The 25,429-nt window shown below is 33.3% G+C and overlaps 2 protein-coding genes across 2 annotated transcripts in view; both read right to left on the bottom strand.

Moving 5' to 3' along the window:
- The window catches only part of LOC117321537 (ribulose-phosphate 3-epimerase-like), a 4,595-nt gene extending 430 nt beyond the window's left edge, over window positions 1–4,165 (bottom strand). The window contains exons 1-4 of the mRNA XM_033875980.1: window positions 3,917–4,165; window positions 3,226–3,333; window positions 2,480–2,614; window positions 2,025–2,111 (exon numbers count right to left, since the gene is read on the bottom strand). Coding sequence (XP_033731871.1) covers window positions 2,025–2,111; window positions 2,480–2,614; window positions 3,226–3,333; window positions 3,917–4,162 — 576 coding nt within the window. The 5' untranslated portion in view covers window positions 4,163–4,165. The remainder of the gene's footprint in view (window positions 1–2,024; window positions 2,112–2,479; window positions 2,615–3,225; window positions 3,334–3,916) is intronic.
- Window positions 4,166–13,274: 9,109 nt separating this feature from the next.
- Window positions 13,275–21,607, bottom strand: LOC117342148. Its single transcript, XM_033904163.1, has 2 exons — window positions 21,441–21,607; window positions 13,275–15,492 (listed from the first exon to the last, which is right to left on the bottom strand). Exons 1-2 carry the CDS (start codon window positions 21,605–21,607, stop codon window positions 13,275–13,277), a joined length of 2,385 nt encoding a protein of 794 aa, XP_033760054.1.
- Between the last annotated feature and the right edge of the window lie 3,822 nt (window positions 21,608–25,429).

The raw sequence follows: 25,429 nt of genomic DNA, 5'->3' as shown, positions 1-25,429 counted from the left end.
GAAACATTCACCGAACCATTTGGAAATTAAAAGAAACAAGTGGTTTCCTACTTCAGGTATATCAGGATTTTTACAGAGACATATCTTTTTAGAGATTGTTTCTCAAATAGAGCAGTGTATAACAGGATTAGACCTGCCCTCTCAGCATTAACTAGAGTTACTTCCCCTCCTTTCACTCTGTCATTGTAGCAGTAAGTTTGATAGTCTGTCAAGCCGAGAATGAGTATTACCAGGTTATTCTTGATTGGGAAAAATTATTGTGAGCACTCAATAACTTGAAAAGAAAAGAAAAGTCATGGAGGATAGAGAATCTTTATATTTTCAAACATGAAATTACATCTGTTTTATATTTTATATTTTGAAATTACATCTGTTTTATATTTTATATTTTAAGAATGAAGATACATTGATAATCAAAAGTGAGAGTGGCTTTAGGTTAAGAAATATAATTATTCTTAATTGAAAGTGAAATGATGCTTCCACTACAGTCTAGATTTTTCAATACTTAGGATGGTATGCAACCGAGTTCTTTTTAAAATATACATGTACAGTGCATTCCACTTAATCGGGTAACGCTTAATCGGGTATTTCGTTTAATTGGGTAAAATTTTAAAAACCAAAACCATTTTCTCTTAAATCATGTTAAAAAAATTCGTTTAATTGGGTTGGAAAAGTCGTATTTTTCGGTTATTCGAATAGAACAATCGGGACAAAAAATAGAAATGCTCCGATTTTCACGAAAGTCATCGCGTATTTCTTTAAGTTTTAGACATTTATCAACAAATAGTGTAATTTTGATGGTTCAAATGTCAAAAAACAGTTAAATATTACCTTAAACGGTAATGTTATGTCGGGGTTTTGTCATGTTCAGAACTGTGTTGTTGTTGATTCTGCCTCGTGTGGTTTTTCCCCAACAGGAAGTCGACTAAGAATTGTGGGTAAAATTAAATGTTATTTTTAAAGTCAGCAGCAGGCAAAACGTAATGGGGTTTTAAAAGCATAATTCGAAGCAAAAACCAAAACAATAGGTTTTTACCTGGGTCTGATATTGCTACAGATCGATTGATATCACCGCTTACTGTATGTGGCGAATCCAAAGTGAGGGGTTCGCCACGGGGAAATGTGACGACACCGATACACAGGTGAGTTAAAAATCAGTAGCGAGCAGTAAAATGACAGACGCCCGACGTTAGCTCATAATTCCTATTCAGGTTAGGATTAGAACTGGTTAATAAAAACATTACATTGGATTTCGTGTTGTTTTATCAGTGACTGCCAGTGTCAAGTTCGTATAAATTTATACCACAGGAAACGACCTAAATAAACTCGGTTTCTCCGATCTCTGTGCTTTGGTAATTGGAAATAATATGGAATATTTTAAACTTCAAAGCGAACATAAGAATGTCTCTATGATAAACATAAATGATTTTAGATGTAATTGTCGGCGAGTCCTTAGATCGTATGTCAAATTAGGAACACACGGATGAAACAGGGATGTATGACCCCCCGATTTGAGGTGCTACGATTGTACTGTGCCGCGAATAAGAAAATCATTAAGGTTTTGTTATTTTAATACACACATTTTTATACAATTAGTAATAGTAATCTGACAATTTGACATCAGTAAAAGCACAAACAAAAACACCGTTTATTAACAATAATAACGCAAATATTTTCATCCAAAATCGACCCAAGTCTGACTACCATTACGGACCAAATCCAAGATGGCGACGTGCATTTCGGCTTATCGGGTAAGTCGGTTAATCGGGTAAAAAGTCCCCGCAAATAGGCAACCCGATTAAGCGGAATGCACTGTATTTCCATATGGAAAAAAAATAGAAAATATTAGCGTAGATCAATACTGCATACCACTTAAATTAAATGGGTGACAAAGTAATCCAAAGTTTATCAAGTGTCAATTCAATTTATCAGATAACGGGAATCCCTAGGCCACCTGTCTCAATACATAACTAATGTTAAAAAGTCTGCTGTTGACTCCACTAGAAAGTCATCTGGTACATTACCTCTGCACAGTGCTGGATGGTTCCAGGTCCAACCCCTCCATCAACCTCGATATCTACGCCTTTGAAGTTCTCTCTCAAAAACTGAACCTACAAATTGAATTTTTAGACCATCGAACTGTCACACATATTATATACACAACATATACAATATCCACATACAAAAATGTATATTGATACAGCTACACATATAATAATATTTTAATGTTAATATTTTCAAAGTTGTAAAAATACTGCAATTAAAGACATAACACTTGTCACTGGTTTGTAATCAAGTTAACAGTACAAAGACCAGATGAAAAATTCCCCTAAAAAAGGGAATAATGATTTGGCCTTAGCTGAGGCAGTCAAATGCTGTTATGAGAGATTATAAGTTACGAGAGATAATGTCAATTCTCTGAGGCAGTAAAATACTGTTATGAAAGATTATATTGGCAGTGTATAAACCTGTTCCTTACCTTTGGCATCATATCTTGCATGAACTTTTGTCCACCAAAACCTGGTTCTACTGTCATGATGAGGACCATGTCCACCAAGTCAACTAGGGGAACTAGCACATCTACAGCAGTGTTTGGCTTGATTCCAATTCCGGCCTAAAACATTAATTTATTCCTTTGTCAATACAACACCTGTACTGCTCAAGTCAGAGTTAAAATGGAACAAGAACAAGGCTGATGGTAACAGTAGTCTTTCCTGAGACTTGAGTTTGCTGTGTGTCTGTTGTGATCAACAGTACAAATAGATTACAACTGTGGTATATACCTACATGTACAAACTGATGAACACATAATGATATACTTCATCGATCTCCATGTAAATTGCAACTATTGTTACCAAAATAATAGCATGTGAGGTCTATTAAATATGATTTAATATTTCCTTTTTAATTTACGAGGCATGTTTGTATTACAGGCTTTATAACCCATGTTGTACATTCAAAAGTATAATTCCTTGCATTGATCATACCTTCATGGACCCCTTTATAGATCCTCTGTATTCTTTGAGTGTTTTACCATTTTCTCAGTAGTTAGTACAAGGCCTACATGTAGGTGTTGCTGTGTTGTAAGGCAACTGATCCCCATGTTGTAACCAGGACTAGGGGTGTACACACAGATATCTGTATGTCCCGGCCTGGTTCTTACAGATAAACACTTGTGGGAGCTGCAGAAGAAAGTATCTGATACTGCTGATGAATACAATTTACCTTCATTCCAGCTTCTCTTATTTTCCTGATACACCCTGTCGGGTCATCTGTTGCTTCATAATGAAATGTGTATTGATCAGCACCTGCATCATGCATTCCCTCAATCCACTGAAACAAATAAAACAGAACGTGTAATATCACAAAGCTATGATTATCCTTCATGACACTACAACATGGATTAAAGGGAGATAAATCTTACATGCTTATTCAGTCGGATATGACACAAGTTTGTCAATTTGAAATGCTTTTTTTTCTCTTAAGTTATGTTTATTCATACAGAGACGTATATACTGATATACAAGTCTCTGATTCATATAAAGATCAGCTCGTGGATATCGATTCCACCTTACCCAGCATGTTTGACCACACATATATATAGCCATACAGATTTAATTCAGTGCACCATCATTCAGTCATAATGTATGATCAGTGTCAATCTTAATCAATGCACCGACAGAGAGTTGTATTCAATCCTCTACTTACTTAATCGATACGGCCCAATCCAGAGGATGTTTTAAAATAGAAAAAAAATATTCAAGCAAGTAACATATTAGTAACATAAGATACCCAAACCTCTTCACAACATCAGCCGACATACATTAGGCCTAGCCTCGGATGCTTTGGCATTTCATCACTTTTAAATAACTCGTCCATCAAAGTATTTATCAGTCTAAATAACGACGTAGCTCACTTGCTCAGGTTTCTGGACCATCATGTGCATGTCAAAGAAAACTCCCGGAAGTTTGGGCCGGAGACATTTTACAACAGGGTGACCAAACGTTAAGTTAGGAACGAACTGTCCATCCATAACGTCCAAGTGCAAATAATCTGCTCCGCTGTCCATCATTCTCTGACATTCTGAAGCTAGTTCAGAGAGATCTGCATTCAAAATAGATGGACCGATTCTACAGGAGGGTGTTTTCATGGGCGCCGCCATTTTGTAAGTTTAACGAAAAGCTGAATATGTAATATAGCCGTACTTTCGTATCTTTTTCCCCGCCGAATGTCAAATACTAAATTATAGTTATTTCCCTTTTTCCATGTGTGCAAGTTGATATCGCTGTGATATAGTCTCTGGTACGTCCCTGCTTTCGAGAATCGTTCATTTTGTTATTACAACAAAAACCTCAATCTTTTATTGAGGTCGCTGATTATTATTTTTTACTCTTTAGACATCATTCAACATTAAATTCCATACTTCATTTCACAAGACTTTTTTATTCCTAGTTTCATAAAAGAGATTTAATTTTAAAAAATATTACCTTAACTTGCTATTATCAAACAGTGTAGAGATATGTGTATTTTATATTGCACACAGGCTGGAGTTGGGAATTAGAGTAAATTCAATATGTCTCCTCTAGGAGAAGTTTCTGTGTCACATTTGTTACGGTTTGGAAGTCAGGACAAAACTGTATTCCCATTTTGTAGGTAATTTCATAGGCCAGTGAATGTTTCCTCTTCTTTCAAATATAGTTTGTATATTTGTAGCTAGTGTTTTTGTTTTCCGTGTTTAATTCCAATGATTCCCCTGGGAATACATACATAAGTACAGAGGCAGGGAGAATCATATCTGTGGCCGTGTGTATCTACATGTAATAGAAATGTCACTCTAATCCACACATATTTAAGAATTATATAAATGCATTTTACCTGTGTCCACCTCGGTGGCTATTCTGCAAATAAATTCCTATACACATATTATTTTTCTCAATTATTACAAACTATCAATTATGATTTCAGGATTGAACATTTTAACACCAGTAGTAAAATTGTGTGTGTACATACAACATATCATTATACTGTATTATGCGCATTTTGACGTCTGAAAAATAAAAATCTCCCTTTTTCTTGAAGTTACTGTAATACTCTTCGTTTGCATGTACCGGTATATTGAAGACTTTTCATCTTTCACATAATGATAATTACGGTGTATTATCATGAAGAAATATTTACAGATACCCCTGTATATAGCACACATTGTACATGTATGTACAATGCACATACTGTAAAACTGACGGTAACAAAGATCACGCGGATTAAGTAAATGTGGTCACACCATAATATTTTATTTCTATGTACGATACAAACATCGGTGTTTCTATAATACTTTCTCATGGATTTGTTTGGTACTGACCCGGTTTTATCTTGGGGAACGTGGAATAACTTGGATTTCGATTAGAAATTCCTGGCAGGGTTCGTCCTTAACAGTTAAGTATCCATTGACGCTTTGTCGTATCCTTCACGTTGTACATTTTCAAAGATAATCTTGAACATTTTGATTTGTTCATAAAATCTTCTATTATCTGACAAAAAGTAGAGTTGGTATCGTTTATAAAGACACAGAGACGCACTTCAAATAGACCAAGGGACCGATGGAGACATATGGCTAATGTTGGGTGTTAGATTCTGTGATCTTCACATGGAAGAGTGGAATAATGTGTTTCAGTCGAGGAGCATATCCTTGAGCTCTAAATCCATTGGCAGTATGCAATAAAGTACATATTATGTACATGTATATTGAAATGACACATGAAACATGCACAACTGATAAACAACTAGAAAAACGAATAAAAAAACAAAAAAGCAAATTTAAAAAGATATGTACAACCTATGATTGATTGATTCTTTTTACATATTCGTCAATTTCCCCAAATGTGAACAAACTTTAATTCACATCAACACAAAATAATAATGATAAAATCTTCGACTTACACTTCCATAATATTGACAATTTTTAGCTATCCATAAAAAAGTAAATGTTTGTATATATATAAAATCTTCAAAACTTCAGAGTTAATTTAATATATGGGACATTTAGACCAATTTCTACCTGTTCTTGCATGACAAACACAACATTTTGTTATTGATCTATTAATTTATCCTCCATCTACACAATTTATCCTCCCATCTACACAATTTATCCTCCCATCTACACAATTTATCCCTCCATCTACACAATTTATCCTCACTACACAATTTATCCTCCATCTACACAATTCATCCTCCATCTACACAATTTATCCTCACCTCTACACAATTTATCCTCCCATCTACACAATTTATCCTCCCACCTACACAATTTATCCTCCCATCTACACAATTTATCCTCCCACCTACACAATTTATCCTCACCTACACAATTTATCCTCCCATCTACACAATGCATCCTCTAATCTACACAATTTATCCTCACACTTACACAATTTATCTTCCCATCTACACAATTTATCCTCACTACACAATTTATCCTCACTACACAATTTATCCTCACACTTACACAATTTATCCTCAAATCTACACAATTTATCCTCACTACACAATTTATCTTCACACTTACACAATTTATCCTCACATTTATACAATTTATCCTCACACTTACACAATTTATCCTCACACTTACACAATTTATCCTCATATTAATACAATTTATCTTCACACTTACACAATTTCATTACATATATTCAAACAAAACAATTTTTCATATACGTTTTACATTTTTGCATCATTTATATATTGAAAGATAATTATACGTAGATAAAGACGCAGCACTAATTAAATGATCTTTATTGTCTAAATAACGGACGAGGCAGGTGAAACAATACACCATTGTATCCAGGAAGGACAGAACAGAATACTTATGTTCGTTTAGTGGACGCGACAAGGAACGGTGTCCAATCAGTGAAAGTGAAAAGTGTTAGAGTACAACTGTTCTGTTGTCCTACATGGGGATACACTTACTTATAATCATATACAACAAGATATTATAACAGATTATCTATACAACGAGATATTATAACAGATTATCTATACAACAAGATATTATAACAGAATATCTATACAACATGATATTATAACAGATTATCTATACAACAAGATATTATAACAGAATATCTATACAACAAGATATTATAACAGATTATCTATACAACAAGATATTATAACATATTATCTATACAACAAGATATTATAACATATTATCTATACAACAAGATATTATAACAGATTATCTATACAACAAGATATTATAACAGATTATCTATACAACAATATATTATAACAGATTATCTATACAACGAGATATTATAACAGATTATCTATACAACAAGATATTATAACAGAATATCTATACAACATGATATTATAACAGATTATCTATACAACAAGATATTATAACAGAATATCTATACAAAAAAATATTATAACAGAATATCTATACAGCAAGATATTATAACAGATTATCTATACAACAAGATATTTTAACAGATTATCTATACAAGATATTATAACAGATTATCTATACAACAATATATTACAGTTTATCTATACAACAAGATATTATAACAGAATATCTATACAACAAGATATTATAACAGATTATCTATACAACAATATATTATAACAGATTATCTATACAACAATATATTATAACAGATTATCTATACAGCAAGATATTATAACAGATTATCTATACAACAATATATTATAACAGATTATCTATACAACAAGATATTATAACAGAATATCTATACAACAAGATATTATAACAGATTATCTATACAACAAGATATTATTACAGAATATCTATACAACAATATATTATAACAGATTATCTATACAACAAGATATTATAACAGATTATCTATACAACAAGATATTATAACAGATTATCTATACAACAAGATATTATAACAGAATATCTATACAACATGATATTATAACAGAATATCTATACAACAATATATTATAACAGATTATCTATACAACAAGATATTATAACAGAATATCTATACAACAATATATTATAACAGATTATCTATACAACAATATGTTATAACAGATTATCTATACAACAAGATATTATAACAGATTATCTATACAACAAGATATTATAACAGATTATTTATACAACAAGATATTATAACAGATTATCTATACAACACGATATTTTAACAGATTATCTATACAACAAGATATCATAACAGATTATCTATACAACATGATATTATAACAGATTATCTATACAACAAGATATTATAACAGATTATCTATACAACATGATATTATAACAGATTATCTATACAACATGATATTATAACAGAATATCTATACAACAAAATATTATAACATATTATCTATACAACAAAATATTATAACAGATTATCTATACAACAAGATATTATAACATAATATCTATGCAACAATATATTATAACATAATATCAATACAACAAAATATTATAACATATTATCTATACAACAAAATATTATAACAGATTATCTATACAACAAGATATTATAACATAATATCTATGTAACAATATATTATAACATAATATCAATACAACAAAATATTATAACAGAATATCTATGCAACAATATATTATAACATTATATCTATACAACAAAATATTATAACAGAATATCTATGCAACAATATATTATAACAGATTATCTATACAGCAAAATATTATAACAGAATATCTATGCAACAATATATTATAACAGATTATCTATACAACAAGATATTTTAACAGATTATCTATACAACAAGATATTATAACATTATATCTATACAACAATATATTATAACAGATTATTTATACAACAAGATATTTTAACAGATTATCTATACAACAAGATATTATAACAGAATATATATGCAACAAGATATTTTAACAGATTATCTATACAACAAGATATTATAACAGATTATCTATACAACAAAATATTATAACAGATTATTTATACAACATGATATTATAACAGATTATCTATACAACAATATATAACAAATTATTTATACAACAATATATTATAACAGATTATTTATCAAACAAACATGACAGAAACATTACACAGTAATATACGTATAAATGCTATGAAAGTTAATCTTTCATAATATGTAGAGGATTTAGTTTAACTATGTTTTATTTGTCAATTTCCATTAAACAATATATATATACAACATATACATGAAACAAAAAGGAATCAGAAACAAGCGTCAAGACATTTATATAAAGAGGATTTATACCAGTATCTTCAGTAATACCAGATATATTTCACGAGTGGGGCTAATATTTTGAGTGAAAAATATCAAAATATTGGCCACACGAGTGAAATATATTTGGTAATACTGAAGACACTGTTAAATATTCTGTTTATTACATTTTAATAGCAAAATACATCGGATCAGCGTTTGATTTCCCCAATATCGTTTGTAAGCATTTTTTATTGGTTATATCAGAAAAAACGATATTTTTTCACTATCAAAAAATAACAGAAAATATCACTTTATCACATCTGAATACATTCATTATTTTAGCTATGTAAGATGGGTTTTAAAAAAAAAGATGCAATTCTATGTATATCAGAGTGTTTCCGTCGAGGTACATTAAATAATTCGTCTCATATGTATTGTGTTACAATATATAAAATAAATTACAGTCTTTCGGCGAAGGTACGGATACATAGTTCAGGCATTGTTCTTCTAAGTACATTTTACATTGAAGCCTCTCAGTTAAATATGTACATGGTTTTTCCATAGTAAAGTAAGAATGTTTAGAGTAAATGAAGGAGAAAAAGGTAAGCATATAATGATATACTATTATACATGATAAGAATTTGTTAAAATGTTAAATGTTGACTATATCAATTAACTATACAGACAAAAGTTTGAATAGCGATCTTAATTTTGATCCTGATAAAGCTGACACAGTTATGGTAAGTAGAAGTATTGTCGCCGCCCAGTCTTCTCTTGTTATGGAAATACTGACATTATTGAATAGGTTTCTATCCGGAAATTGTTGTTGGGGCGATCATATCAACTACATGTACATTTAATTCAAGATTTTACCAGAAATGAATATTTTAAGGAACTTTAATTTCAACTTATACCGCTGTTTTGGTGGGCATTTTTTATTTATTTTTTTAAATTTCATTTGCTTTAATTCCACCCATACTGGATCATGGCCATATTATTTGAAGCTGTCTTATCAAACCTTAAATCTGACCTATCAGAAAACACTCGAAATTAGAATCAATACACATTATTTCTGGTACTGAACTCACCAAGTACAGCTGGCTTTCTCTCGAAAGCGAAAACAAATCGCTTCACGGCCTTGTCTCCAGATACACTGCATAAAAACCTGTTTACTCCAAGGTAACAACATAATACATTTCCGTCACATCCTTTGTCATACAAGTTTATACATGATATAAAAAAAAACTTTTCTTATCTTTATAATTATTACCTGAAATTCCTAATTGGATTTATTATAAAGTGACCACTCGATCGAAAGGTCCGAAATCTTTTTAGTGAACCTATCCAAACTTCATCACTTCGTAGACTATGAGGTCACCGAACACATGGTCGATTTTACTTTTTATTTCTTTCAATGGAATTGTCCATTTATTTATTTTTTATTTTTATTTTTCAAAATTTATGTTATCATTAATCCTAAAATATGGCCCACTTTTTGTTTGCTAACACTTCTGTCTGTTTTTCCTAATACATTGTACGAGGCTGTTAGGTATTGTACCAATATCCGTCCTGATACCTTCGTCATCGTTACTGTATCATTTCATCATCCCCTCTTTTCTATCCCATTCATTTCTAATTTCCTCTCATATGAATTAGTTTTTATATTTCGTTTACGATCTGGAAATGGAAAAGTTTTAATTTGCCCGTCTTTGGAGATGGTTATAGTGAATATAAAGTGTGATGAACGGTCACTTAGATATTGTTACACATTTATGTACATACCGTAAAAAATGATTGGCAGTATGTAATTGTCCATACTCTCATACATATTAAGTAACACATAATTAAATTCACGGGTGAAGAATATTGTTATATATATTTCTCAACTTAGATCATATCTTAATATATTTTGAAGATTTTTTTTCTTTCTAAATTTTACGTACATTAAAAAAATAATAACTAAAAATAAAACAAGAAACACCACATCACATGAAGCCAAAATTGCCATGGAAAATTAGACTTTGGATCACAAATGGCATGGATTTGAAAGACGATATAAATTACATACATTGAGTATGACTCCCTGCTTTGGTAGTTCAAAGATTTATAAATGACTCAACGATACGAATGGTATGTAATTCAGATTTCGGACAAGATGTATACATCGCACTACTGAGGGACTATTAACAGGAAAAGTAATGTGCAATTTAATTAAATTCAATGTGAAAGCAATTAAATTTTATTTATTTCTCCGCAAACATTTGATTAAAGCAATGGTCTTTTTACAATGTAGTGTGTAATTTATTTAAGGATATACAGATGTAATCATGTCACTCAGTTAAAACGAAGGCCTAGACTATCAAAATGATACACACTCTTTACCATTCCACTCGACGGGATTATAAATATCTTACATATGTTTTCATCTTATCCATGATGTCGGTAAATATTGATATCGATTGTACTACGCCATACCTGTTCTGATGTCGAGATGTAATGTTGTATGTGAGAAACACCAAATCATACAAAAGAGTGTTTTGTCGAGAAAATCCTGGCATCAAACTATCATGGTGAAAACTGCAACTGGTGGATGTCTTTGAAATAAATGTTTGATAAGTGAGATATGAAATAGATGCGATCAATAAAACCGAAACTAAAATTTGAAATTGCGAAAAAGTATGCAAACAATATCTTCCTTATATAACCGTAAACTCTGTGATAATAATATAAATCTCCGTTAGTAACAAGTCGTGATACGTTGTCACTACGGTAACGTGACGGTTGCCAGGGTAATAGTAAGCTATTTACATATTATTATAACTTGATTACAATATCAGAGTTGTTTTGTAACGTGTATTTTTTTCGACATTCTGTCGATACCCAAACTCTTACATAACTGTATTTGTACAATTTTGATATTAATACCATTGCTCTTTTAGCTGGCTTTATTCAGATTTACCCAGATGGGATATGAACTGAAAAAAGAAAAAGAAAATGATATTATAACAAATGGACATTTCTATCCACTACTCATGTGAATGAATTGTTTCCAGGTGTTTGGTTTTATATTTGCACTTCTGTCGATTTTTTAGGATATATGGCTTAGGTTGTTTCTGTGGATGTGAAATATGTTATTTGAAGTTAAGGAATGGAATGTACATATTGTGTTTTAATACATTTCCATTGATATCACTACCTATGTAAATTGTAAAATGATTTATTAGGCAGTGTTGTAATTGACCACTATGCTAGATAAAAGCATGCTGAAATCCTGAGGGAGATGCATTGATATAAGCTTTAAGCTTGTTTCATTTTTTTTTTTTTTTTTTGCAAATTAGGAATTGATAATTTTGTATTTTTGTATGTAACGTCTATGGATTTAGTAAAATACTGTTTAAACTAAAGCTAGTTTCTTATTAGATAATGCTATGTTATCAGTCGTACACGTTCACATAAAGGATAAATATAGTTACGTTATAGGAAACGGCAAGAAAAAATCGATTTGTTCAACACGACTAAATTCATATTTATATCCGCTACACAAATAACTGTAAAATGTTTCTTCTTCAATTTTTTTGACTTCACCAGTGTATTATAGACCAGAAATGTTCCGACACGGGAAATAAACTCACGATCGATCGTCTCCTCTCCATCGCATATCGATCTCCAACTTAAAAACAAACAAATGTAGTAGTCTTGAACCCTTAACATCACCCCTCTCTAGACCCTTACATCCTTTCTCTTGTTCATATAACATTGTCAACACTGTCCCATAGCTACTATATGAATGCAAAACGACAGATTTACACAAGTATCCTGTACTTGCTTCTGAATACTTTTATTTTCTTGTATAATATATATGTACTATTGCAGTATGCAATAGCTAAACCGTTTAAACAAAAAAAATGCGTAACTAACAACGTAGTTAACCAATTCCCCTCCCTCTGTCTCTAGAACATTAAAATTATAAATAAAATTGAGCTTTATGATTTTGGTCCCCAGGATATGTCTGATTCTATGTTTCAAACTATGGGCAGATAATCTAGTATTCGAATTTAGCTTGGCAATTCTCAAAAAAATTTAGGTACTGGTGGCCAGTCTAGTCCGAGAGATGTAGAGGAGTGCCCGAGAGATGTAGAGGAGTGTCTCGAGAAATGTAGAGTAGTGTCCGAGAGATGTAAAGTAGTTCTCGAGAGATGTAGAGGAGTGTCCGAGAGATGTAGAGTAGTTCTCGAGAGATGTAGAGGAGTGTCCGAGAGATGTAGAGGAGTGTCCGAGAGATGTTGAGGAGTGTCCCGAGAGATGTAGATGAGTGCCCGAGAGATGTTGAGGAGTGTCCGAGAGATGTAGAGGAGTGTCTCGAGAAATGTAGAGGAGTACCCCGAGAGATCTAAAGTAGTTCTCGAGAGATGTAGAGGAGTGTCCGAGAGATGTAGAGTAGTTCTCGAGAGATGTAGAGGAGTGTCCGAGAGATGTAGAGGAGTGTCCGAGAGATGTTGAGGAGTGTCCCGAGAGATGTAGATGAGTGCCCGAGAGATGTTGAGGAGTGTCCGAGAGATGTAGAGGAGTGTCTCGAGAAATGTAGAGGAGTACCCCGAGAGATCTAAAGTAGTTCTCGAGAGATGTAGAGGAGTGTCCGAGAGATGTAGAGTAGTTCTCGAGAGATGTAGAGGAGTGTCCGAGAGATGTAGAGGAGTGTCCGAGAGATGTTGAGGAGTGTCCCGAGAGATGTAGATGAGTGCCCGAGAGATGTTGAGGAGTGTCCGAGAGATGTAGAGGAGTGTCTCGAGAAATGTAGAGGAGTACCCCGAGAGATCTAAAGTAGTTCTCGAGAGATGTAGAGGAGTGTCCGAGAGATGTAGAGTAGTTCTCGAGAGATGTAGAGGAGTGTCCGAGAGATGTAGAGGAGTGTCCGAGAGATGTAGAGGAGAGCCCGAGAGATGTAGAGTAGTTCTCGAGAGATGTAGAGTAGTTCTCGAGAGATGTAGAGGAGTGTCCGAGAGATGTAGAGGAGTGTCCCGGGAGATGTAGAGGAGTGTCCGAGAGATGTAGAGGAGTGCCCGAGAGTGTAGAGTAGTTCTGGAGAGATGTAGAGGAGTGTCCGAGAGATGTAGAGGAGTGTCCCGGGAGATGTAGAGGAGTGTCCGAGAGATGTAGAGGAGTGTCGGAGAGATGAAGGTGAGTGTCCGAGAGATGTAGAGTAGTGCCCCGAGAGATGTAGAGGAGTGCCCGAGAGATGTAAAGGAGTGTCTGAGAGATGTAGAGCAGTTCTCGAGAGATGTAGAGGAGTGCCCGAGAGATGTAGATGAGTGCCCGAGAGATGTAGAGTAGTTCTCGAGAGATGTAGAGGAGTGCCCGAGAGATGTAGATGAGTGCCCGAGAGATGTAGAGGAGTGTCCCGAGAGATGTAGAGGAGTGCCCGAGAGATGTAGAGTAGTTCTCGAGAGATGTAGAGGAGTGCCCGAGAGATGTAGATGAGTGCCCGAGAGATGTAGAGGAGTGTCCCGAGAGATGTAGAGGAGTGTCTGAGAGATGTAGAGGAGTGCACGAGAGATGTAGAGTAGTTCTCGAGAGATGTAGAGGAGTGCCCGAGAGATGTAGATGAGTGCCCGAGAGATGTAGAGTAGTTCTGGAGAGATGTAGAGGAGTGTCCGAGAGATGTAGAGGAGTGCCCGAGAGATGTAGAGGAGTGTCCCGAGAGATGTAGAGGAGTGTCCCGAGAGATGTAGAGGAGTGTCCCGAGAGATGTAGAGGAGTGTCTGAGAGATGTAGAGGAGTGTCCGAGAGATGTAGAGGAGTGTCCGAGAGATGTAGAGGAGTGTCCGAGAGATGTAGAGGAGTGCCCGAGAGATGTAGAGGAGTGTCCCGAGAGATGTAGAGGAGTGTCTGAGAGATGTAGAGGAGTGTCTGAGAGATGAAGAGTAGTTCTCGAGAAATGTAGAGTAGTGCCCCGAGAGATGTAGCGGAGTGTCTGAGAGATGTAGAGGAGTGTCCGAGAGATGTAGAGGAGTGTCTGAGAGATGTTGAGGAGTGCCCCGAGAGATGTAGAGGAGTGCCCGAGAGATGTAGAGGAGTGTCCGAGAGATGAAGAGTAGTTCTCGAGAGATGTAGAGGAGTGTCCGAGAGGTGTAGAGGAGTGTCTGAGAGATGTAGAGGAGTGTCCGAGAGATGTAGAGGAGTGTCAGAGAGATGTAGAGGAATGCCCGAGAGATGTAGAGGAGTGTCCGAGAGATGTAGAGGAGTGTCAGAGAGATGTAGAGGAATGTCCCGAGAGATGTAGAGGAGTGTCTGAGAGATGTAGAGGAGTGTCTGAGAGATGTAGAGGAGTGCCCGAGAGATGTAGAGGAGTGTCTGAGAGATGTAGAGGAGTGTCTGAGAGATGTAGAGGAGTGTCCCGAGAGATGTAGAAGAGTGTCTGTGAGATGTAGAGTAGTGCCCGAGAGATGTAGAAGAGTGTCTGAGAGAGGTAGAGGAGTGTCCCGAGAGATGTAGAGGAGAGCCCGAGAGATGTGTACATTCAGGGGCTATTGCTTATTCCACGATGTCACACGGTAGTGGCCTTATGATAATTGAGCTGTCTTTTCAAAAGATTTCATTGCCGTTGTGACATGACAACCCAATGTGATTTTCTATTAACGGCATCCGCAGGGAAATGGCGAAAGAGTCTGTGCTTGTCTCAGCTCTCTTATTTCCATCTGATATATCTACCATTCAATTTTACGGCAATTCGTGCACTTTGATCTAAATCAAACCGATCAAAAACGATGATCACATACTGAGAGATTTCGTAGCTCTATTGTAACTCTTCAGCATGGGAGGTTTGAATGATGACCTCGCGTGCTCACGCGCAAACAGGCGCGTTCGTCTGATGGTGAATCAAATTTCAGCAAAATATCTCCCAAATGTACACATCAAAGGTAGAATACAAACTTTACGGTAAAAACCGGGATGTTCCGAGTCTGCGTTTTCAATCAGGTACCGCCAACTTCAGAGGAAAAATTATTTTGGATGGTGGCGAAGCGACGATAATGCGCGGCTTCATTTCCAACCAAGCAGAGAGAGGCTGGTCGTTAGTGAGATTTACAAACATATTTTAAGCAACTAATTGCTGAAAAAAATACCCAGTAAATGCCAGAAAATGTAACCCTCCGTATGCTTTGTGTTCTGTGGAGGGAAAAGTGTAAATAATTCCCTACATATAACGAGTTCTCTATTGTCCTGATTTCATGGGAAATAAAGCTGAGGTCAGACGCCACTAATTTGCCCCTATATATATTACAAGGACGACATGCTTATCTTCCTGGAAACATACAGGCACGAGGGCTGTCATATATCTCAAAATTAATACGACTATTCTAATCAAGTCACCCATGGTGAATGGAAACAATAGAGACTCATTGGTATCGTATAGCTAGCATTTAACACGTTAGAACATTTTATATAAATAAAAATCGTCACTTTTGACAGATATGAGAGATTTTAGACCCATTTATATCCATATTTATCTAAACCGGAAGTGAACGGGTATTACACATTGGACAATATTGTATACAAGTAAAATAAGGTACAGTTCATGTTCATGCAGCATTGCCTTTACTAAAATCAAGTTATAGATTATATACGTATACATGTACTACAATACACAACAATAACTAAATTCACATTTCCAGTTCATTTTGTCAACGTCCTCGTATTACGATTGCTAGGAACTTACTAGTAGTGTAATCACGAAATAAAATGGATGTACACAAGAGAATAATTATGTCGAGTTCTGGAGAAATAATACTTAATGTATATGATTTAAGACACTAAAATTGTTATTTTCTAGATTTCTCAGTTGGTAGTGCTGTGTATAAACATTTTAAAGTAGGATGATGTCCGGATCCTACTGAAAATTTTGTATTTTTGTATGCAATGTCTATGGATTAGATAAAATACTGTTTAAACTAAACAAAAACATCTTGATTACGGCTTTTATTTACAAACACGTTGGCTGTAAAATTGACAGACGTTTGTTCCGATTTCCTTGTCAGCTGCGCGCGCAGCAGTTGTCGAATCAATTTCACGGCAACGTGAATCATGACATCATTATCAGAGGGCGCAGTTCAGTTGTGCAATGACGGAACGCGAAATATTCCTCACAAGTGGGCTAAAAGGTGCATCAGGCACGAGGCTAATCCACAAAGAAATGGCTAGAATTCCCATGCGGGTTATGTAGACGTTTCTGAGGGAACAAAATGTCGAAATGCAAATCAATCAGTACAAGCTTAATTAAACACAACACGAGGTATTTATACACGAAACATCAGCATATGTTTACACATGGACGGTAATTCACAAGTACATACCACAGAAATTGTATTATCACTAATAACTATATTGATTAATGAGTGATATAGGGAAGTGACGTCACAAACCGCGCTTGGTTACTAATATTAGACACCCGAAATGGTCATCATATCTTGTAGAGGATTTTCTATATTTTGTTTTCCATTCAGAGAATTGTCAATGAACACTGATATCTGCTATTTAACATTTACTTACCATTCAGTAGCTCGACACACTTCTATCCGACCCAACACGAGCGATTGGTATAAGTTAGTATAACTTGTCTCGCAATTGTTGTAAAATGAATAAAATTTATGATTTAGCAACTACACGTCATATATTAGAACTATTCGGCAATATTTCAGTAGACCGCTAAATGTAGTCTTGTTTGAAATAAAAATATGGAAGACATTAAAAATAGGACTAATCCGACACGGACGAAACAGTAGTTTTATGAAATTCACATTTATACATTGGTAGGTCCTATTCACGTTTTTGTTCTTGATTTTTTTTTTTTTTTTCGTTTTTGTTTCATTTCTTTTTTTTATCTTCAAGAGATTGAAGAATCTGATTTTCCTTTTTATTTAATTACCGTACTATTCTGATTTGCGTTTAAAATTCTATGATTCAATCTATATTGTTAACGAGCACAGATATTATCATACCCCGCCGTCAATTCACTTACCAGCGTAAATAATGAGTTGAACTGTCCGTGTCGTATTGTGGCTATTTTTCATTGTGTTTGTCTATTGAAACATTGATAAGGAAGTACGCACTCCGACAGTATATATATAAAGTACATGTACGTAAGTAAAGGAATTGGAATTATCAAGTCATGCCCTCTTTTACATTTTAGTTAATTATCGAATAACATCAGATGACTAAAATCCTTATTATTTATGACTTAAGTATGTCCCCATTCCTTCTCTTAAAAAAAATACTAATTTAATATCATAATATACCCACACTTTTTGGCCCTGTTTAGTCCAATCCAAATCGTATCACCTACAAGAAAATATCGTTAAATCTCAATCTTATCCTAGCTTTAACATGAAAACCAATACGTTACAATGTACGCAAAAATACAGTAATAAAGTATGTCACGAATTCTACGGGAAAAATTTCGTACTTTGGACACCGTTATTTCAATCACAATTCAAAATACTTTCCCAAGACTTTTTCCCATTGTAATATTATACGGAACATTGCACGCGTATGTTCACAAACTATCAATTTTTGATACATAGGGCTTTCATAAAGCGCCTGACATTACACAATTACTCCGGTGCACGTAAAAATACTTGTGATGCTAGATGGTAGATATCCATTGACATTATAAAGGAAATAAAGATTTTTTAAGTATTGGATAAAGATAGTAAATACTGATAATTGTATTTTAAGATCATGTGTTAAAGACATGTTCGAGAATAACGATAAATGGGTGTTAAATATCAAGAATGAATTATATAGAACAGAACTAGGCTATGTATGGCAAACAGAAAATATTGACAATATCTATTACATGTACATAAGACTTTAAGATATTTGCAGGCAATATTGAAAAAAAACAAATTGAAACATCGTCAAAGGTTTTTTTATACATGTCTTAACAATGAATTTAGTATGCAGGGTTATTTGAGAAAACCATTTGGGAAAGGGTACTTAAAAGAAATTACTAAAATTCGGCTGTCAGCTCACGATTTCAATGTAGGAAAGGGTCGTTAATTTCTACTGTATGTAATCTAAATGATGTCGAGGACGAATTTCATTTTATTCTAAAATGTCCACGCTATTCTGATATACGTAAGACATTTTTGAAAAATTACTATTTTAAAAAGTCATGTATGCTTTTTAAACGAAAAAAAAACCACAAAGGAATTATAAAAACATTGCCAAATATATCAAAGAGGATAATGCCAACAGAATTCCACCTAAGTTATGCTCTCCGAGTAGATTGTCTCTGTCATGTAGATATTATTTTTTGATATTATCAATGTTATGTGTATAATAATGTATGTGTATAATAATGTATAATAATGTATGTGTATAACAATGTATGTGTATGATAATGTATGTGTATGATAATGTATGTGTATGATAATGTATGTGTATAATAATGTATGTGTATAATAATGTATAATAATGTATGTGTATAATAATGTATGTGTATGATAATGTATGTGTATGATAATGTATGTGTATGATAATGTATGTGTATGATAATGTATGTGTATGATAATGTATGTGTATAATAATGTATGTGTATAATTATGTATGTGTATGATAATGTATGTGTATGATAATGTATGTGTATAATAATGTATGTGTATGATACTGGTAAGTCGGAAGACACAAAGTTAATAAAGAACTTGAAAAGAACTTGAACAAACTGTTTAACCATGAACAAAACAGAGATTTGTTTTATTAGTTACAAATGATTTTACATTGTACCTTGATGTAGTTACAATGTATATATAAAATGTAAAAATTGAGTATGACCTTGACACAGTTACAATGTATATATAAAATGTAAAAATTGAGTATGACCTTGACACAGTTACAATGTATATATAAAATGTAAAAATTGAGTATGACCTTGACACAGTTACAATGTATATATAAAATGTAAAAATTGAGTATGACCTTGACACAGTTACAATGTATATATAAAATGTAAAAATTGAGTATGACCTTGACACAGTTACAATGTATATATAAAATGTAAAAATTGAGTATGACCTTGACACAGTTACAATGTATATATAAAATGTAAAAATTGAGTATGACCTTGACACAGTTACAATGTATATATAAAATGTAAAAATTGAGTATGACCTTGACACAGTTACAATGTATATATAAAATGTAAAAATTGAGTATGACCTTGACACAGTTACAATGTATATATAAAATGTAAAAATTGAGTATGACCTTGACACAGTTACAATGTTTATACAAAATTTAAAAGTTGAAAATGACCTTGGTATTTTAATATATCAAATATAAATATCCATGTACATTGTACCTTGGTATAGGTATTTATCAAACGTAAACAACCAGCATGACCTTGCAAGTGTTATATTTAAAATATAAACAGCCATCATGGCCTTGGTAAAGTTATATATAAACTATAAACATCCAACATGGCCTTAGTATAGTTATATATAAAATATAAACATCCAACATGGCCTTAGTATAGTTATATATAAAATATAAACATACAACATAACCTTGGTATAGTTATATAATGTAAACATTTAATATGACCTTGGTATAGTTATATAATGTAAACATTTAATATGACCTTGGTATAGTTATATATCAAATCTAAACATCCAATATGACATTAGTATATTTACAGTACATGTATATATAAAATGTAAACATAAAACATAACCTTGGTTTAGTTATAAATAAAACATAAACAAACAACATGACCTTGGTATAGTTATAAATAAAACATAAACAAGCAACATGACCTTCGTATAGTTATATATGAAATATAAACATCAAACATGACCTTGGTAAGTTAAATGTTAAATGTAAAAATTGAACAAAACGGTAAAAAGGTGATGAAACAGAGAATTTGAAGTAATGGGATAACCGAAGTGTTTAAATATTACACAAATGACAAAATGGGGTAACATCATTTGTTCTGAAACGATACCTGACACCTAATGACAGCAAACATTCATAAAAACTAACTAATTTGGCAGCATCTTTGGCCAAATCTTCCTGATGGTTATAAAGTACAACCCGGCTACAGCTCGGCTACAATAAATACCCACTACTACAGCTATATAGTATGCTTAGTGTTGATCGATATGTCGATAAGATGCCGGTCGACAATTTAAAAGTCGATAAGCCATCATATCTAGTCAGGATCAGCCCCGTCCCGAATTTCACACCCGGCTTTGAAGACTTTGCCTCGTCGGGGTGTAACCGTATCTTTGTAATGAGTGCCCGAGTCAGGTCTGTTCAGGTCGTTTGAGGGAAATAAACATATGTGCTGGGGTTGATCGCTTTTCCGGCTTTCTTCCCCACGTTTCTCACAGTGTCTCGGTAACTTTGTCATATCTGTCTTAGAAACTTTATTATCATCTGTCTTAGAAAATTTATCATTCTCTGTCTCAATAACTTTATCATTCTCTGTCTCAATAACTTTATCATTCTCTGTCTTTATAACTTAATTATCATCTGTCTTAGAAACTTTATCATTCTCTGTCTCAATAACTTTATCATTCTCTGTCTCAATAACTTAATTATCATCTGTCTTAGAAACTTTATCATTCTCTGTCTCAATAACTTTATCGTTCTCTGTCTCAGTAACTTTATCAATCTCTGTCTTAATAACTTTATTATTCTCTGTCTCAATAACTTTATCATTCTCGGTCTCAGTAACTTTATCATTCTCTGTCTCAATAACTTTGTCATTCTCGGTCTCAGTAACTTTATCATTCTCTGTCTCAATAACTTTTTCATTCTTTGTCTCAATAACTTTATCATTCTCTGTCTCAATAACTTTATCATTCTCTGTATCAATAACTTTATCATTCTCTGTCTTAATAACTTTGTCATTCTCTGTGTCAGTAACTTTATCATTCTCTGTCTTAATAACTTTATCATTCTCTGTCTCAATAACTTTATCAATCTCTGTCTCAATAACTTTATCATTCTCTGTCTCAATAACTTTATCATTCTCTGTCTCAGTAACTCTATTATTCTCTGTCTCAATAACTTTATCGTTCTCTGTCTCAGTAACTTTATCGTTCTCTGTCTCAATAACTTGATCATTCTCTGTCTCAGTAACTTTATCGTTCTCTGTCTCAGTAACTTTATCGTTCTCTGTCTCAGTAACTTTATTATTCTCTGTCCCAATAACTTTATCATTCTCTGTCTCAGTAACTTTATTATTCTCTGTCTCAGTAACTTTATCGTTCTCTGCCTCAATAACTTTATCATTCTCTGTCCCAATAACTTTATCATTCTCTGTCTCAATAACTTTATCATTCTCTGTATCAATAACTTTATCATTCTCTGTCTCAATAACTTTATCATTCTCTGTCTCAGTAACTTTTTCATTCTTTGTCTCAATAACTTTATCATTCTCTGTCTCAATAACTTTATCATTCTCGGTCTCAATAACTTTATCATTCTCTGTCTCAGTAACGTTATCAATCTCTGTCTCAATAACTTTATCAATCTCTGTCTCAATAACTTTATCATTCTCTGTCTCAATAACTTTATCATTCTCGGTCTCAATAACTTTATCATTCTCTGTCTCAGTAACTTGATCATTCTCGGTCTCAATAACTTTATTATTCTCTGTCTCAGTAACTTTTTCATTCTTTGTCTCAATAACTTTATCATTCTCTGTCTCAATAACTTTATCATTCTCTGTCTCAATAACTTGATCATTCTCTGTCTCAATAACTTGATCAATCTCTGTCTCAATAACTTTAACAATCTCTGTCTCAATAACTTTATCATTCTCTGTCTCAATAACTTTATCGTTCTCTGTCTCAGTAACTTTATCAATCTCTGTCTTAATAACTTTATTATTCTCTGTCTCAATAACTTGATCATTCTCGGTCTCAATAACTTGATCATTCTCTGTCTTAATAACTTTGTCATTCTCTGTGTCAGTAACTTTATCATTCTCTGTCTTAATAACTTTATCATTCTCTGTCTCAATAACTTTATCAATCTCTGTCTCAATAACTTTATCATTCTCTGTCTCAATAACTTTATCATTCTCTGTCTCAGTAACTGTATTATTCTCTGTCTCAATAACTTTATCGTTCTCTGTCTCAGTAACTTTATCGTTCTCTGTCTCAATAACTTGATCATTCTCTGTCTCAGTAACTTTATCGTTCTCTGTCTCAGTAACTTTATTATTCTCTGTCCCAATAACTTGATCATTCTCTGTCTCAGTAACTTTATCATTCTCTGTCTCAGTAACTTTATCGTTCTCTGCCTCAATAACTTTATCATTCTCTGTCCCAATAACTTTATCATTCTCTGTCTCAATAACTTTATCATTCTCTGTCTCAATAACGTTATCATTCTCTGTCTCAGTAACTTTTTCATTCTTTGTCTCAATAACTTGATCGTTCTCTGTCTCAGTAACTTTATCATTCTCTGTATCAATAACTTTATCATTCTCTGTCTCAATAACGTTATCATTCTCTGTCTCAGTAACGTTATCATTCTCGGTCTCAATAACTTTATTATTCTCTGTCTCAGTAACTTTTTCATTCTTTGTCTCAATAACTTTATCATTCTCTGTCTCAATAACTTTATCATTCTCTGTCTCAATAACTTTATCATTCTCTGTCTCAATAACGTTATCATTCTCTGTCTCAATAACTTTATCAATCTCTGTCTCAATAACTTTATCATTCTCTGTCTCAATAACTTTATCATTCTCTATCTCAATAACGTTATCATTCTCTGTCTCAGTAACTTTATCATTCTCTGTCTCAGTAACTTTATCATTCTCTGTCTTAGTAACTTTATCATTCTCTGTCTCAATAACTTTATCATTCTCGGTCTCAATAACTTTATCATTCTCTGTCTTAATAACTTGATCATTCTCTGTCTCAGTAACTTCATCATTCTCTGTCTCAGTAACTTTATCGTTCTCTGCCTCAATAACTTTATCATTCTCTGTCCCAATAACTTTATCATTCTCCGTCTCAATAACTTTATCATTCTCTGTCTCAGTAACTTTATTATTCTCTGTCTCAATAACGTTATCATTCTCTGTCTCAATAACTTTATCATTCTCTGTCTCAATAACTTTATTATTCTCTGTCTCAATAACTTTATCATTCTCTGTCTCAATAACTTTATCATTCTCTGTCTCAGTAACTTTATTATTCTCTGTCTCAATAACTTTATCATTCTCTGTCTCAGTAACTTTATTATTCTCTGTCTCAATAACTTTATCATTCTCTGTCTCAGTAACTTTATTATTCTCTGTCTCAATAACTTTATCATTCTCTGTCTCAATAACTTTATCATTCTCTGTCTCAGTAACTTTATTATTCTCTGTCTCAATAACTTTATCATTCTCTGTCTCAGTAACTTTATTATTCTCTGTCTCAATAACTTTATCATTCTCTGTCTCAGTAACTTTATCATTCTCTGTCTCAATAACTTTATCATTCTCTGTCTCAATAACGTTATCATTCTCTGTCTTAGTAACTTTATCATTCTCTGTGTCAGTAACGTTATCAATATACGTCTCAATGTGAAATTTAAAAAAACCTACATACTGTATATTCCTTAAGTACGATTATGAGAGTGAAATCAAAGCAATCTAAGGTATCTTTTAATCAATTTATTCATATTCGTTTCTCTGAACAATGGACGTACAATGTGTATATAAGTCACGTGAATATCGTAGATGCTATGACGTGGATAAAGATATATTGATTACGAGTTATCCCGAATTTCGTGTTTGGATGATAAATGTTAGGATTTGCCAGGTAAATACCTTCAGAATAAAGTTCCCTTGGGTTGATACTTTCTCTATGTACTCATTATGGTAAAGGATGGGGGGGGGGGGGGGGGGGGGGGGGGGTTGAAATAAAGGTTTTATTATATTAGATGGAAGAGTTTCATGTTGAAATTTGGACTGAGTGTAAACATTTAAAATAAAATGTTATCCTACAAAGAGAACTGTGGTTATCATTATCATTCCGATTGAACAGTCAGATGTCCCATCGTATTACACACATCTCAAAGGAATGTGATTTTAAAGGCATCATGTTTTAATCTGCCAGATTTTGTTATGTTTTCCGAAAGGTCCCTTTTTCCTAATGTGAGGAGACTATCCGCTGTATCAGGGGACGTTATCAGTGTTATTTATAAAGGGTGCAACTTTATAGTA

This window comes from Pecten maximus, chromosome 2 (assembly GCF_902652985.1).
Source record: "Pecten maximus chromosome 2, xPecMax1.1, whole genome shotgun sequence".
Lineage (NCBI taxonomy): Eukaryota > Metazoa > Mollusca > Bivalvia > Pectinida > Pectinidae > Pecten > Pecten maximus.
Note: the sequence above shows the minus strand (reverse complement) of the source record. Positions and strands in the feature narration are given on the sequence as shown.